The sequence below is a fragment of the Eumetopias jubatus genome, unplaced genomic scaffold (assembly GCF_037043125.1).
Source record: "Eumetopias jubatus isolate StellerSeaLion01/CBP00866 unplaced genomic scaffold, mEumJub1_p1.0 scaffold_15, whole genome shotgun sequence".
In the NCBI taxonomy this organism is placed as follows: Eukaryota; Metazoa; Chordata; class Mammalia; order Carnivora; family Otariidae; genus Eumetopias; species Eumetopias jubatus.
The window spans coordinates 74,467,735-74,484,550 of record NW_028274821.1 but is presented as its reverse complement, the minus strand read 5'-3'; the positions used below and the strand labels follow the sequence as shown (position 1 = coordinate 74,484,550).

The window sequence follows — 16,816 nt, the reverse complement described above, 5'->3', positions numbered from 1 at the left end:
AAGATACATGTTTATTTTGAGCTGAATATTCCTGGGTTATTCCTACTGAGTATGTCTAACTCCACAGCCACCACTAGCATGTAGCTAAGTAAGTGAGGTCCAAATTTTTAACTGCAGCACAAAGAATGGCAGTGGGAGCCAAAAGGAATGTGAGTGTACACTTACTTACACACACACACACACCCACACACACACACACCCTTCTTGAAGGCAGTTTACTTGGCCTTTTGTCCCTTCCTGCATTGTATTAGGTGTGCAGAGGAGTGGGTTAGAAGGTGTTCACGCTATTCCGGGAAAAGGAAAGATATGGCACCTTGAGAGGGTAGACAAATAGAGGCCAGATCACTCTGACTTCTACCCAATCTCAATTCAACGAGTATTTATTAAATACCCTCTACCCCAGGGGCTAGAGGAAATTTAGAGATGAAGAAGATAGAGGCTCTGATTGAAAGCTATCTACAGAACAAATTTCACGAATGGCTTAAGGCACCTAGAGAGAGAATGATGGAGGTGAGAAACGGAAGGAAGGAAGGTTAGTAGGTCTGGTCAAGAGGTACGAGGGGATGACAGAATTCTGATCTGCTTTGTGGTCCCTAGCTCCTCAGAAAGACATCTGATTGTTGTGGTACCACTCATTTCACAAAACCATCACATTCCACCATCGTCAAAAACCTGGGAAGCCAGTGAAAGACACACACAAACAGACATCTAAGTTATGCTCTTTTTCTTGATTTTTCCACTTTTATTCCCTACATGGATGGACTGAATCCTCTATGTGATAAGTACTGGTAAAAGTAGTTAGGAGCCAGTCCCACTTTGTCCTGAATTTATACCATTCACCTTACAAATTAACTCCTGAGTAATAGCACACTGAACAGCACTAGAAACATCTACAGGATAGTGACGTAGTAGGTGACTTGTCAAATCTGCAATTCAACAGCATTTTGGTGAGTTTGCCTATACTTGGCCCTTACTTAAGATGTAGTTTCCGAATAACAAGAGATAAAAATGAAGATGTTTCAGGGGTGCCTGGGGGGCTCAGTAGGTTAAGTGTCTTACTCTTGATTTTGGCTCAGGTTTTGATCTCAGGGTCATGGGGTCGAGCCCTATGTCAGGCTCTGCACTCAGCGGGGCGTCTCCTTGAGATTCTCTCTCCTTCTCCCTCTGCCCCTCCCACACACTCTCATTCTCTCAAATAAATTTTAAAGATTAAGATGTTTCAAGAAAATGATACCTTCTCATTTCTTGCTGTTCATTCACATTTAAAATCTCATAGAATACCAGAACTAGAAGAGTGTTTAATTATCCGTCTGATGTACATACCCTTTGAGCCAGTAATTCCACCTCTAAATACAGCTGACCGTTGAACAACACAGGGGTTGGGGAACCGAGCTCCAAGCAGTCAAAAATCTGTGTAGAACTTTTGACTCCCTAAAACTTAACTACTGTTAAGCCGACTGTTGACCAGAAACCTTGCTGATGACATAGTCGATTAACGTGCTTTGTATCTTATATGTATTATATGCTCTATCCTTACAATAAAGTAAGCTAGAGGGACACCTGGGTGGCTCAGTCAGTTAAGCATCCACCTTCGGCTCAGGGCATGATCTCAGGGTCCTGGGATCGAGTCCTGCATTGGGCTCCCTGCTCAGTGGGGAGCCTGCTTCTCCCTCTGACTCTCTCCCTGCTGGTACTTGTGCTCGCTCACTCTCTCAAAAATAAATAAATAAACTCTTAAAAAAAAAGTAAGCTAGAGAAAATAAAATGTTATTAAGATCATAAAGAAGAGAAAATACATTTACAGTGCTGTACTGTAAAAAATCCGCCTATAAGTGGACTCACACAGTTCAAACCCATGTTGTTCAAAGATCAGATATATCTATCCTTAAGATACATTGACATATGTCAAATGTTATATGAACAAAGTTATTTGTCACAGGACTGTCTGTGATAGCAAAATATTGAAAATACAACATAAATATTCACTGATTGGGCATGGATTAAATAAATTATCATATTTCCATAAAATGGAATACTTTGCAACCATAAATAAGAATGAGGAAACTCTTTACATACTTATATAGAATGATCTCCAAGTTCTGAGATGAAAAAAAGCAGGTGTACTGTGTGCTAGCATTTGTAAAAAAAAATTCAATAGGGTCAAAAGTATACACATATTATTTATAAACACCTATACTATCTCTAGGGGTCAGGGCATAAGAAAGAGGTAACACTGTGATCCCTAGGAGGGGAACTGGTCAGATGCGGGGTGGGAGCAGAAGGAACATTTTTCACTAAATATCCTTTTGTATCTTTTTTGAATTGTGAACCATGTGAATATATTTCTTACTTTAAAAAATTACATTATCAAATACAACTCCCCTATTTTACAGGTGAAGAAACTGAGGCCCACATTATTAAACAATGGCATTAACATACTCTTTAGTCAACTGAACCCATAACATCTACTTTTCATATAAGGCTTCTGTAACAGTAGTCTAACCACTTACCCCAAACCTCCCATTTCTCCAGATGGTTTGCTGGGAAGCAGCTAAGCAGGAGGGATTTCTGAGCTTTACATATCCTGTTTTAGTGACAAATAACACAGAAGTTCCTGTTTCTCTTGCCCACTCTCACCTTTCTGTACAAAGAAGATCAAGTATACAACTACATTCTTCACAAAGGCCTTTAGCAAAGCTTTTATTTGCCTAGTTTGAATAGGACAACTCAAATTTGATATGTCAAGCAAACAAACTGAAAAGGTCTTTTAGTTATGCAATGATAGAAGGGCCTAAGTCCAATGGGGGAGTGGATCTCCCAGCTACTATACTCCATTTCTCCCATACCTTTGTTGTTGGCTAAGCCATATCCTGAAATCCAACAATCACAAGATACACTCTTTTGTACCCTCTTACTGGATCCTTTTGTAGTCTTGATACATTTCCAACATGCTAACCACGAGTGCTTTAGTGTGATTTTTGTAGATTTCAGTGTTTTGTAGACAGTGTGAGAAAAGTAGAAAACAACACTGGACTAGACATGAGAGGCCCTGAGCTATAGACACAAGTGCCATATATTAGCCACATGACATTAAGCAAATCACTTAAACCAACAAGTACTAGTTTCTTTACTGCAAAATGGATATAAAAATACCTGCACTCTGTCAGTATCATAGGGTTGTAAGGATCAAATATGTCAAAATACTTTCTAATTCTAAGGTACAGTAAGGATGAAATATAATTAGTAATGGTTTGCTTACTCATTAGATGACACAATTAATCTCTGAAAGGAGATGTCCAAGTCACACATAGGGCTCACTTTCATGTCACTTAAAGTATACAGCCTCTTACAGTTTGATTTAAAGAAAACAAGCTAATCAGATTAAGCATACCTCAGCAAAGCATTGCTTTAACTGCCTTCCTGTTATAATCAAAGGCAGACAAAGGTTCCCCTTGCTGAAAATTTCCTTTTTTTTTTTAAAGTAGGCTCCACGCCAATGTAGGGTTTGAACTCACGACCCTGAGATCAAGAGTTGCATGCTCTACCAACTGAGCCAGCCAGGTGTCCCTAAATTCTCCTTTAGTTACATTATACAGGATTTTAATCATCTAGATCATAATGTTATTCGTTTGCCTGTGAATGCTGGGAATTATTTTGGTGTGAGGCAGAAACTAGAAAACATTTTAACTGCTATTTTACTCCTCCCTCCCCCCTTTTAAAAAAAGATTTATTTATTTATTTGAGAGAGTGTGCACACGCAGGTGGAGGGGCAGAGGAAGAGGGAGAGAGAGAGAATCTCAAGTAGACTCCCTACCCAGCTTGGGCACAACATGGGGCTCGATCTCATAACCCTGAGATCATGACCTCAGCCGAAATCAAGAGTCTGATGCTTAAGTGACTGAGCCACCCAGGCGCCCCGCCTCCCTCCCTTTAATTAACAAAGGATGATTTAATAAAAATGCACTGAAAGAATGTACACAAAAATGAGAAAAGTTGTTTAATACCTCAGATTGCGGTTGCACAGTGTGTGCAAAAGTCTGGGCTAGGAATCAGAAGCCTGGATTCTAGATCGGGCTTTTGGGACTTACTATCTTTGTGACCCTGAGGAACTCACTCTCTTCATTCATTCACCCAAATGTACTGTGTACCTATGGAATGATGGAACTGTGATGAACCCCTACGCTCAAGAAGCCCAGTCTGGAGAAGGGATACATACAAATAATGAAAAACAGTATAAGATGTACTAAGATATAGATCATGCACAGGGTTGTGTGGGAGCTGATAAAAAGTCATCTGAAAAGGTAGGGGGGAAAAAGGTAGGAGAGAGAAATGGGGGCCTGTGGGTACATAGTTAGCAGCATGCCTTTGCCTTTGATTTTGAAAACCAAGAGACTAAGTTCTAGGTGCTCTAAACTGCTTCAAAATTGTGTCAACACTCAGCACAGTCTCATTAACACCTCTACTACTTATTTAGAGAAAGACTCAACCTGGCTGAAAAGGTCCTCTAACATTTCACTGGTTGCTAGATTTGCTCTCTATAATGTATAGATTCCCTCCAAATCATTTCTCCTTGTAATAGGTTTCCATCTCATTACCCTATACTGCATAATGTTCTCAACCTACAAAAGAGGGTTGTATACAAAAGCCTAGGGCCTTTGTGTAAAGGAAGAGGTAGGGTGGACCCTTCTCAACCCTTTCCTTTTCCGCAGCGCTTTGCGTTCCTAAGGATGGGCCCCTCCTCTGCTTGGGGATATTACCAAAATCTGAAATGCTATCACTCAAAGCATGGAACTTCAAAAGCATTTCCTTCCCAGTCCCTACTGTAAGCTTTCTTTTGGCATAAAAGGTTCATTTTAATGTATTAAGTATCAGACTCCTGATGACTTCTCATAGCAAACTACAGAAAACTTTTTGATTTTCTAAAAGGCTATATTATGTTAAAAGCTGCATGTGGGAGTACCCGCATCAACAACCTGCCCTGTCTTCTCCCCTCTTTCCCCCCAGTCATTCCTGGCTTGCCAACTTTTTTTTTTTTTTTAAAGTGGGCTCAAGGAGCCCACCACAGGGCTCGAACTCATGACCCTGAGATCAAGATCTGTGCTGCTTTACCAGCTGAGCCACCCAGATGCCCCCTGGCTTGCCAACTTTAAACGGCAGAGGTATCTGGGGGATGCCTGGTGACTGACTTATCTGACATCTTGCACTAGTTAAAGTCGTCGTGTCATTGTAAACACTTGCTTTTCCAGTGATAATAATGCCATCTCTTCTTTTGTAGCACTTCTGGTGAGGAAGGCACAAAGAGGAATCCACAGCAGAGCCCAGCTGGAAGTAGGAGGGGTAAAGACTCAAAAGTTCAGACACTCCGCAGAGTATGGCATAAATTGTTTTATTCCCATTCAGCCTAGAACCTTTTTTTCTCAATTCAAAATTGAGATTATAATCCAAAGAAAAACTGGATTGAAGTTTTTAAGGGCTAATACCTGTTTCACAAGTAGTGTTTACCATGCCTTATCTCATTCAATCCTCACAACAACTCCCCATTCTAAGGACTACTAGGAAAATGAAGTGAAGGTGCGCCTGGCTGGCTCAGTCAGTGGAGAATGTGACTCTTGGTCTTGGGGTTGTGAGTTGGAGCCCCACGCTGGGTGTGAAGATTACTTAAACATAAAACTAAAAAAAAGAAAGAAAGAAAGAAAGAAAGAAAGAAAGAAAATGAAGCAGATACTTACATGGGAAGCTTTTACTTTTTCGTCATATACTCCTAAACCACTTGAATTTTTTCATATCAATCATGTCCTTTAGAATAAATAATCCCATTTCCTACATGGCTAAGTACACACTTATCCCCTTGGCTTTCAAGGTGTTAGACAAATATGGCTCTGGTCTCCTTTTCAATTTTAATCCACTACTTCCCTATGTGTTCTGTTGTCTTATACTCTGAGCAAATGATCCCACAGAATTCTCTTACCTGACTTAAATGATAACATACTAACTAGGCTAGTCTCTAATATTATGGGATCAACACTTTTTTCTCTCCCTCAGGGAAGCTGTGTCCTTAATCAAGTGTCAGGTAGGTTTATTCATAAATCAACTTATGCCAGTGTGCTTATTAATGGAAGAGTATAATTTAATAAAGTATTATATAAAGCAATTAAGCATAAGTGACAAGAGGAAAACAGCAGCAGCTAATATTGAGTACTTGCTACTTGCCAGACGCTGTTCTGAGTGCTTTACATGAACTGACTCCTATAATCTTCACAAGAACCCTAGAAACTAGGTACTATCACTGTCCCTATTTTCCAAAGGAGAAAACTGAGCAACGTGCCCAAGACCTGTATAACTAATAATGGCAAAACAATTTGGCTCAGAGCTTAAGAATTTAGCTACTATACTATCATGGACTGTCTGGTAGTTGTTTCCATGAAAACCAAGTTGAAAGCTTTGGAAAGACTAGATAAAAATGAGTCACACAGATACATACAACTACTCAACTCTACCTTGTACATCAGAGTAGTAGCCATAAATAATATGTCAACAAATGAGCATGGCTGTGTTCCAATAAAACTATTTACAGAAACAGGCAGAAGGCTAGGACAAGGCTTGGCCCTCATGCTGTAGTTTATAGATTCCTGGGGTCCACAGCCCAAGAAAAGGGCTTATTTTAAAGAATGGCAAAAAGATGTTTATACTTTAAGTTAAGATCAAATGGTTAAGGTCTGTGTGTAACTAATATCTGTAGGACTCTCTGTTTTAACTTATTTTTTTTAGGGCGCCTGGGTGGCTCAGTTGGTTGGGCGACTGCCTTCAGCTCAGGTCATGGTCCTGGAGTCCCAGAATCGAGTCCTGCATCGGGCTCCCTGCTCAGCGGGGAGTCTGCTTCTCCCTTGGACCCTCTGCCCTCTCATGCTCTCTCTACCTCATTCTCTCTCTCTCATATTAAAAAAAAAAAACTTTATTTTTTTAGTTGGCCAACTGTTGGCCCTAATTGCATCAAATAAGAGGGTAACTCTCGTCGTATAAGAAATTTGTGCCATCTCGCCTGTCTTTGTGCCTTTGCCAAAGCCACCCCCTCAACCTGGAGAACCGTACTTCCTCATTTCCATCTGGAATCCCACTCTTCCTCAAAGCCTATTATCTAACCACACATACTCTTTCAAACTAGATATAATCTCTTCTTCCTTTGAAAACCTACAATAATTAATTTCTACTTATGGGACTGACTTTGCTGTGTCTTCTAGTATAATTATTCGTATACTTCAACTAGCCCTACTGCTCAAATATAAGCACTTTGAGGACAAGAACAATGACTTGCTCATTTTCCTATTCCAGGCAACACCCAGCAGTGCCTTACACATAGGTTTTCAGTTATTTCGTGAATTGTGTTCTGACATTCTTCTGTTTTCAGTGACTGAACAGAAAGAACACTATACCAGCTCCCCCAAACCTATATTCAATTCATATTGCTATCACCACACCTATCATCTCACCTGGTTATGACTTTAAACTTTAATTATAGTTTAATATTTACAATGCATTCACTAGTACAGATTAGTATGGGTATACCTGTATATAAAAATTATCATCTCTACAGCAAAATTGCTGATAATTTTTTTTAAAATTATTTGACAGAGAGAGAGAGAGAGCATGTGCATGCACAAGCGGGGGGAGTGGCAGGCAGAGGGGAGGGAGAAGCAAACTCCCTGGGAGCAGAGGCCCGATGGGGGCTCGATCCCAGGACCCTGAGATCATGACCTGAGCTGAAGGCAGATGATTAACCGACTGAGCCACCCAGTGCCCCCAAAATTGCTGATAATTTGAAAGGAATTGTTAAAATTGCCACTTACTGGTTAATCTTGGGTAATCTTTATATTTATTTAAATATAAAATAATTTATAAATACATTTAAAAACTGTGTATTTAAGCAAAACAAACAAAAATGCTTAACTCAAACTTGAGATCAGGACTGTGCTTTCCTTATCTCTGTATTCCCAGCAGTACTTAATAGATACCCAGGTATAAACCACTCCTTTTACAAAGTGTTTAGGAAGCCTGGCCTGAGCTCAGTGCGAGTTAGAAGGGCTGGGATGGTAATTCAGATTTCCTGATTCCTGGTCCAATATTCTAATTCAGGAAGACAGTGCCTTTTTACTTATTTGTTTAAAAACTTTTTTCCATTTTTAAAAATTTATTTATGTATGTGTTTATTTATTTACTTTTTAGACAGAAAGAGAGAGAGAGCACGAGTGGAGGGAGGGGCAGAGGCAGAGGCGGAGGGAGGGAATCTCAAGCAGACTTCCCCCTGAGCATGGAGCCTGAGATCATGACCTGTGCTGAAATCAAGAGTCAGATGCTTAACCAACTGAGCCACCCAGGCACCCCGACAGTGGCTTTTTATCTTTTTTTTTTTTAAGATTTTGTTTATTTATTTGATAGAGAAGAGACACAGCGAGAGAGGGAACACAAGCAGGGGGAGGGAGTAGGAGAAGGAGAAGCCGGCTTCCCACTGAGCAGGGAGCCCAATCGATCCCAGGAGCCTGTGATCATGACCTGAGCGGAATGCAGACACTTTAACGACTGAGCCACCCAGGTGCCCCAGACAGTGGTTTTTTAGATGTACCTAATCCTGCAGTTCAAATCCTGCACGACTGAGGAAGCCTCACCACTGTCTTTCCCTTTCTCATACTGCCGATCAGAACTAGCAGCTGTGTTCCCACAGTGGTGACCTGGGCATGCATATTTGTGGTGTCCCAATTGCCAAAAATGCTGATCCAGATTTTACGTGCCTGCCTATCTAAAAAGGCTACTTAAATACACTAGATGAAAACATCCCCAACTCAAGAATTCAGGATAAGCACTCAAATGATCTTTTAGCATTTTTAAAAAGGTACTATTCAGATGTTTCAGTGCTGGAATGACGATGGCCAGTATTGGGGAAAGGGGTTAGAAAAAGTGATGTCACTTAGGCAGTTCATTCTCTCTCTCCCTGAGAGATAGCCAAGTTCATATTCTAAGTTCATATTCATATTCTACCGCAAAGGATTCCAGTTCTAGTGCTTAGATTCCAGTTGCATGACTGTTTTCACACTGTCAGCCTTCACTGCTTTAACCATCTTAATCTGTAAAATGGACACAGGAAGCAGACAACCGCCCTGTCTCTCAGTTTAACAGAGAAATACTTTACTAACAAAAATCAGAGTTACATGTACTATTTCCAGCTATTCTATCCCCCTCTTCCGCTTCCCCTAGAGCTTTATTTATTTATTTTTAAAGATTTTATTTATTTATTTGACAGAGACAGAGAGAGTGAGAGCAGGAACACAAGCAGGGGGAGTGGGAGAGGGAGAAGCAGGCTTCCCGCCAAGCAGGAAGCCCGATGCAGGACTCCACATGACCCAGAGCTGAAGGCAGACGCTTAACGACTGAGCCACCCAGGCGCCCTCCCCTAGAGCTTTAAACAATAGTAAAATCATCTTCAACTAACAAAAGAGACGAAGCAACCCTGATATTTCACAGCTACTATAGCATTTTTATCTTTCTGGAAGGCAAGAGCCACTGCAAGGCTCTCTGAGTCACACGTGAAAAAAATCCCAAGAGCATAAATTAAGTAATGGGAATAAGGATGAATTCCATTACTCAGTCTAACAAAGAATAAAAATCCATTATGGTCAAGAAGGCATAGTGCTCTGTGACACAGGTGACATCAAGATGAATAAAACTGTCCCTGTCCTTGAGGAGCTTACAATTTAGTACAAGCACACAAACTATAATAACAAGCAGAACAAGGGAAGTACCAAGTTCTTTAGGAGGTGAATTACTACCAACCACTTCACTTCAATTTCGTGTTAACAGACTAAAACATCCAGGTAAGGGACACATGTTGTACTAACCTGATCAAGAGAAGCCCCGAGTGAAACAACTCCAGTTGAGATCTATGGAAACGGATACTACAGTGAAACATTATCTGCTTATCCACACCTTGGCTAAACCAAGCTTACCCAGAGATTGTTTCAAGAATTATACCAGGTTAACCAAAGAAATACTTATATAAGATACAGAGAAGGTGGAAACTGGAGACAGAGAAGTCCCCAACAACTGATGTTGACTTAGGTCTGTGGCAAGAAGACTATGCAAAACCCAGACCAAGATTGGGACTGGGGATTTTCCCTTCTAAAGTTTTCTCTTTGCCATCACTCACCCCCAGAATATCCCAGCTCTTCTGCACCTCATCTGCATAGGGAGGGGAATTCTCTCCAGATTTATGCCACAGTCTAGCAATAACCACTATGGAAGGACGCACAGTGTTTAAGAGTTGATAAGGTTCTTGTTCACCTATCAGCTTCCTAAGTCCTGAATCAAGAGACTAGGGATCCAGCTCCAGTCTGCCCTTTACTCTGTGACTTCGGACTAGTCATCCAAGTGCTATATTACTTCGTTTCCCTATTGCAAATTCTGGGATTATGAGGAGACTGGGATTGAATTGGATGACCTCTGAGGTCTAAAAGCTTCTTGACCAGCCGGCACAGAGAAACACTGGACAAAGAGCCCGTTGAATAAATAGCGAGGTCGGCCACAGGGGACAAGCGAGAGGGACGACAGGCCCGTTTTATAGACGGGGAAAGTGAGGCATCGAACACCCAGCCCCAAGGTCACTCTAGCTATGTCACTGTAGGGGCCCGGCCGAAAGCTCAGTTCTCCAGACTGCCAGTCCGGGGCCCTTTCTCCTTTCGCAGAGCGGAGAAGAGTCGCGTGGAGGGTCCTTGTCCCGGGGGAGAAAGGACTGTGCCCATGCCAGGGGTGTGGGAGGGGCGGTGGGTGCTTACCTTCCAGATCGAGTCTCGCCACCAGCACCTCCCTCTTAGAACCTTAACCCGTCACCACCCCACGACTCTTTGGAAGCCCCCTCCACTTCTGCCGGGCTCGACGTGTCCACGACCGCCACCGAGGCCGCGGATTCCCGCCCCTGCCCCGCCCCTGCCCCGCCCCCCGCCTCGTCGGCCAATCCTTGCGCAGGATTTCGGAGCTCCCTCGGATTTCACTGCCTCTGCAGGCTGGAGAAGCCTTACGTCACGGGCGCGCGTGCCCGCCAGGTCCTGCCATTTGCCTTTCCCCCCACCTTCTCCAGAGTCTAGACCCCTCCCAGCCGAGCCACCTTGCGAGAGTTCGTCCTGCCGGAAAGCAGCACGCCGCCGCGGCATTTCACGACCTCGGCGGTGAAAGGCCCGAAAACACTCTTGTTTTCCCCCTGCGGCTGGGCGAAAGGCACCGCGATGTTCGGTGCGGGAGACGAAGACGACACCGACTTCCTTTCGCCTAGCGGCGGGTGAGTGACTGAGAAGCGTGGGACAGAGGGCGTAACTGAGAGAACTGGGCAAATGGTTGGAGGGGTCGCTCTCATGTTAGACTTCTTTCCAACTTCCGGGTCCGGACCCCTGCCACATTCCGGTGCTCTACAGGTTTCAGAGTCCGGGCAGAGCTCGAAACTGTGCCGTGTCTGTCCACCTCGATTCTGGACCTGGCATGTCCCCTGTCACTCAGCCTGGCCCTGGGCTTCGCCTTTTGCCTTGTGGGTCAGTTTCTCCTTCTGTGAAATGGAGGTGATTACTGATGAGAACATCTGCCTCCAGAGTTTTTATAGGAGTCAGCTGGGGCTGATAGGAGACTTTCTCTTCCCTGTGGACAAAGCAGTGACACTTCAGAATTGGCCCTTGTGGGTCGCTCCCGCATCTTTCAAGGCCCAGCCCGGATGTCACCTTTTGGTGCTTTCCCTCCTCCCGCAGACCCAGGCAGAATGCATTGCTTTCTCTTCCTTATTCCCACAGCTAGGCTGATTACCTCTATCCTTGCAACACCGAACCTACTGGATTATGAACCCTGACAGAACAGGGACTTGCTTTTGCTGTTTGTTCATCTGTGTCTAGCGCTCAGCACAGTATGTCGTGTGTGCTCCGGAAGTGCCTGTTGAATGAATAATAGCTGTGAAATTGCACTTTAAAGCTCAAGGCCAATGTAAGAGACTGCAGTCACTATCCCTTGCCCCCAGTCATTATATATACTAGCCTGGGGTGCAAGACTTCAGGAGTCAGGGTTTTGTCTCTTCCCATAATCAGTTTCGCCTTTTCCCTCATGTTGTGTCAGTAGACAGCTTGACTCCTTTGACAGCTTGACTCCTTTGAAAGTGAGCTACCAGTCCCGATCCTTACAGAGGCCTTTCTTTGAACATATGTTTAACAAATCTTAAGAATGTACAGAGGAGTGATGAATACACCAACATACATTCCTCATCTTACTGCTGAGAGGTTACAAAAATTATTAAGCTGCTGTCCCTGCTCTCAAGTTGCTTCTGTTGGAGAGTTCAGTACAAGAATGACCATAAAATGACATCAGCTCTCTTTTGATCTTGAATAGGATCTTTTGACTTACACTGTGACTGGCTGTATATTACCTACCCTTAAGTCCTTTTTTCACCCTTACCACTCTGTTCCACCCCTGCTCTCACTTTAGATGGTCTATATCCACTGAGTTCCGCTTTGGGTTCTTTATGTTGCTCAGTTATTTTGGAGTTAAGCTATGCTTTGGTTCCTTTTTCCCCTATTCCACCCAAAACATTCACTAAAATTTCCACATAGTCCAGCCTGTTGCTGTTGACTGTGTAGTCACCTTTTTGATTTAGGCTTAACTCACCTATTTAAAAAAAAAAAATCTGATGAGCTAGCAAATAGATTCAGGTGAAAAATAAAGAGATGAACCCAATTTAAAATGAGCAAAAGTGGGGCGCCTGGGTAGCTCAGTTGGGTAAGCGTCTGCCTTCGGCTCAGGTCATGATCCCAGGGTCCTGGAATCGAGCCCCACATCGGGCTCCCGGCTCAGAGGGAAGCCTGCTTCTCCCTTTGCCACTCCCCGTGCTTGTGTTCCCTCTCTTGCTGTCTCTCTCTCTGTCAAATAAATAAATAAAATCTTAAAAAAAAATAGAATAAAATGCGCAAAAGATTTGAATAAATACTTCTCCAAAGAAGGTGTACAAGTTGCCAGTAAGTACATAAGAAGATGCTCAACATCATTAGTTATTAGGGAAATGCAAATCAAAGCCGAAGAGATACCACTTCACACCCACTAGAATGGCTATTATCAAAAAGACAATAATATGCTGGTAAAGATGTAGAGAAATCGGAACCAAATACAGGCAGAACTCACTGTATGGTAGTGAGTTGCTGCAAATGTGGCCATGCAAGATGAAACTGTACAAAGCAAGCTTAATAATTAATGGGAAAGATTACAGTTGTTTCATGGTCTTTAAAAATTTTGGTTGAAACAAACTGTACCTTGAGAATTAGTATTTTATTTCTGTTTTTTTTTAAGATTTTTTTTTTATTTATGGGGCGCCTGGGTGGCTCAGTCGTTAAGCATCTGCCTTCAGCTCAGGTCGTGATCCCAGGGTCTTGGGGTCGAGCCCTGCATTGGGCTCCCTGCTCAGCGGGAAGCCTGCTTCTCCCTCTCTCACTCCCCCTGCTTGTGTTCCCTCTCTCGCACTCTCTCTCTCTGTGTCAAATAAATAAATAAAATTAAAAAAAATTTTTTAAATTTATTTATCAGAGAGATCACAAACAGGGGGAGCGGCAGGCAGAGGGAGAAGCAGACTCCCCACTGAGCAAGGAGCCGATGTGGGTGGGACTCCATCCCAGGATGCAGGGATCATGACCAGAGCCAAAGGCAGATGCTTAACCGACTAAGCCACTCAGGTGTCCCTTATTTCTGTTTTTAAAAACTTGTCAAGAGGGGTGCTTGGGTGGCTCAGTCAGCTAAGCACCTGCCTTCAGCTCTGGTCATGATCTCTGGGTCCTGGGATTGACCCCTTTGTTAGGCTTCCTGCTCAGCGGGGGTCTGCTTCTCCCTCTCCCTCTGCCCCTTCCCCTGGCTCATGTGGCTTGTGCACAGGAGGTCTCTTTCTAATTATAAAAATAAGATCTTAAAAAAAAACTTATCAAGAAAAAAAGTCAAGGGTGCTTGCCTTCCCTTTGTACATCTTATGTGGATTGAATATTTCTTCTATACCTTGGCAAATTGTCATATTTCTAAGTTTGGATCAGCTTCTGACATTTTATCATTTGAGTTTTCAATGTTGTAAAGTACCTCCAAGAGTTCCTTTATTTTTTTTTTTTAAGATTTATTTATTTATTTATTTATTTGAGAGAGAGAGAATGAGAGAGATAGAGAGCACGAGAGGGCAGAGGGTCAGAGGGAGAAGCAGACTCCCTGCCGAGCAGGGAGCCTGATGTGGGACTCGATCCCCGGACTCCAGGATCATGACCTGAGCCGAAGGCAGTCGCTTAACCAACTGAGCCACCCAGGCGCCCTCCAAGAGTTCCTTTAATGTGAAGTTTTTTGCTATGTCATTTCTTCTGGGACATTCGTCATAACTACTTATTTATATTGATGTTTTCCCTCATTAAGTTCTGACTGCATATCTAGAGTCAAACAGCAGTGACGTTAATTGACAGTTTACCATTTCTTCTATAACTTCATTTATACTGTGACCCAAATTTCACTTCCAGCATTATCACATTAGTTTCTGTGCTGCGCTTTTATCTTTGTTGGCCAATTCTGTCTTTTGAATATCTGTTTTTCTAAAATGTCACATGGGTTTATCATTGGGAGACAAGACAGCACAAGCACACACTTTACTCTCTGTCTCTGAACTGAAAAACAGGTGTGCAATGTCCAATCACCAACAGACTGAAAGAAGTGACAGTTGGTCACTGATCATGTCCTTTATCTGTTATGTACTGATTTGTGGACTGAAGAGCTAGCTGCAAAGTTTGCACTTTATACATTTACTTACAGTTAATAAACCATTATAATTGAAATTTGAACTGTGTTGTTGAGGGACTAGTGTTTAATTAAAACGTTACCTGAAGATGTTGCGTATAGGAACTGTGCAAGCTGAGGGCTTCTTGTAGTAGAGCGGCAACTTTCATAAAACAGAACTACAGGATACGAAAGGGCAAATAAACATTCATAAAGAAGACTTTAACAAACATCTCCCAAACCTAGAATAAACTGGATAAAAAATTAGTAAGGATATGTTTTTTAAAAGGGGAAAAAGCTTTTTGATTTAATATTTTTTCATACCAGTCTGTTTTGTGTATGGCTGTGCCTTTTGGACTTTATAAGAGATACTTTAACAAATTTTTTTTTTAAAGATTTTATTTATTTGGCAGAGACACAGTGAGAGAGGGAACACAAGCAGGGGGAGTGGGAGAGGGAGAAGCAGGCTTCCTGCAAAGCAGGGAGCCTGGTATGGGGCTCGATCCCAGGACCCTGGGATCACGACCTGACCCGAATGCAGACACCCGACTGAGCCACCCAGGTGCCCCAACAATTTTTTTTTTTTTTTAAGATTTTATTTGAGAGAGAGAGATAGAGCATGAGCGGGGAGACGGGTAGAGGGAGACAGACAAGCAGACTCCCCACTGAGTGGGGAGCCCACAGGGTTAAGGTTAAGGACTCCATCCCAGGACTCTGAGATCATGACCAGAGCTGAAGTCAGACACTTAACCGACTGAGCCACCCAGGTGCCCCTATAAGAGATAACTTTATTTTATTTTTTAAGATTTTATTTATTTGACAGGGAAAGAGAGAGCACAAGCAGGGGGAGCAGCAGGCAGAGGGAGAGGGAGAAGCAGGTTCCCCGCTGAGCAGAGAGCCCAATGCGGGACTCGATCCCGGGACCCTGAGATCATGACCTGAGCCGAAGGCAGACACTTAACCAACTGAGCCGCCCAGGCGCCCCTATAAGAGATATTTTAAATTCACATTCTTCCCTGAGTGAAAATATTTGGGAGAAGTCTGTAAATGAATGTCAAAACTCCCAACTTTTATGCAACAAGCAGTCTGCTACTGACTGAAGATGACAGGGTAGATAACACCAGTCATGTGTTCTTTTCCAGATTCTTGGCCTGAGATAGTTCTTGGTGGCTCAGCTATGCTGCCTTTCTGAGCAGGCCCATCAAAGACATGAAACATTTTAGTTCTAGGTGTTTAACTGTGCTCCTAGGGCGCCTGGGTGGCTCAGTTGGTTAAGCGTCTGCCTTTGGCTCAGGTCATGATCCCAGGGTCCTGGGATCGAGTTCCATATCGGGCTCCTTGCTTTGCAGGGAGTCTGCTTCTCCCTTTGTCCCTCTCCCCAATCGTTCTCTCTCAAATAAATATTTTTTTTTAAACTGTGCTCCTAAACATAGACGGTAGCTAATTGAATGATAAAAGGCTTAGTAGACAAAGTTGTACAGATCACTTATTTTTGTTCCCAGTAATAACTAGAGAACCCAAATCAAATTTAAGATTGAGAATATTGAAAGTTTTACCAACGGTCTCTGATTCAGCTATTCCTTCTTTGTTTTTTCCTGAGGAAGTAGAACATATGACAGTAAGTGTTGCAGCTGCTTTCCACTTCCTCTTATAACTGTAATTTGCTGTAAATATACTTATTAATTTTCAAGTATTTTGACTTGATTTCACTTAGGCTATTCAAGCCTGGTAGAAGTGGGAGTAGTGCCTGGGATGGCTGTTGAGATGATTGATAACCTGTGTTCCAAGTTTCCAGGCCTTTTCAAATCCACCATGTTTAACCTAGAAGTAGTAATCAGAAGGCTTGCTTCTTTTTTTTTTTTTTTTGTCTTAGCTCTTTTCCTCTTAGCTCTTTTCCTGCCATCATGACTTTGAAGTGAAGAAATATTTGAATGTCTGCTAAGTGTATGGTACTTCGTTTCAGCTGATAGCATTTTATAGTTGCAGTTCAGTTTGTGCATTGATTGATCATGCT

The 16,816-nt window shown here is 42.6% G+C and overlaps 2 protein-coding genes across 3 annotated transcripts in view; one reads left to right on the top strand and one right to left on the bottom strand.

Annotated features, from left to right (window-relative positions):
* SLC31A1 (solute carrier family 31 member 1) overlaps positions 1-10,946 on the bottom strand; it is a 35,384-nt gene extending 24,438 nt beyond the window's left edge. Inside the window, exon 1 of the mRNA XM_028107893.2 lies at positions 10,821-10,946. The gene's annotated coding sequence lies outside the window, so the exon portion shown is untranslated. The remainder of the gene's footprint in view (positions 1-10,820) is intronic.
* Positions 10,947-11,151: 205 nt separating this feature from the next.
* The window catches only part of FKBP15 (FKBP prolyl isomerase family member 15), a 66,863-nt gene continuing 61,198 nt past the window's right edge, over positions 11,152-16,816 (top strand). For both annotated transcript variants that reach the window (XR_003610045.2, XM_028107695.2), the window contains exon 1: positions 11,152-11,320. Coding sequence is in view for 1 of the 2 variants with exons in the window: in XM_028107695.2 (XP_027963496.2) it covers positions 11,268-11,320 (53 nt within the window). In the remaining variant the exon portion in view is untranslated. The remainder of the gene's footprint in view (positions 11,321-16,816) is intronic.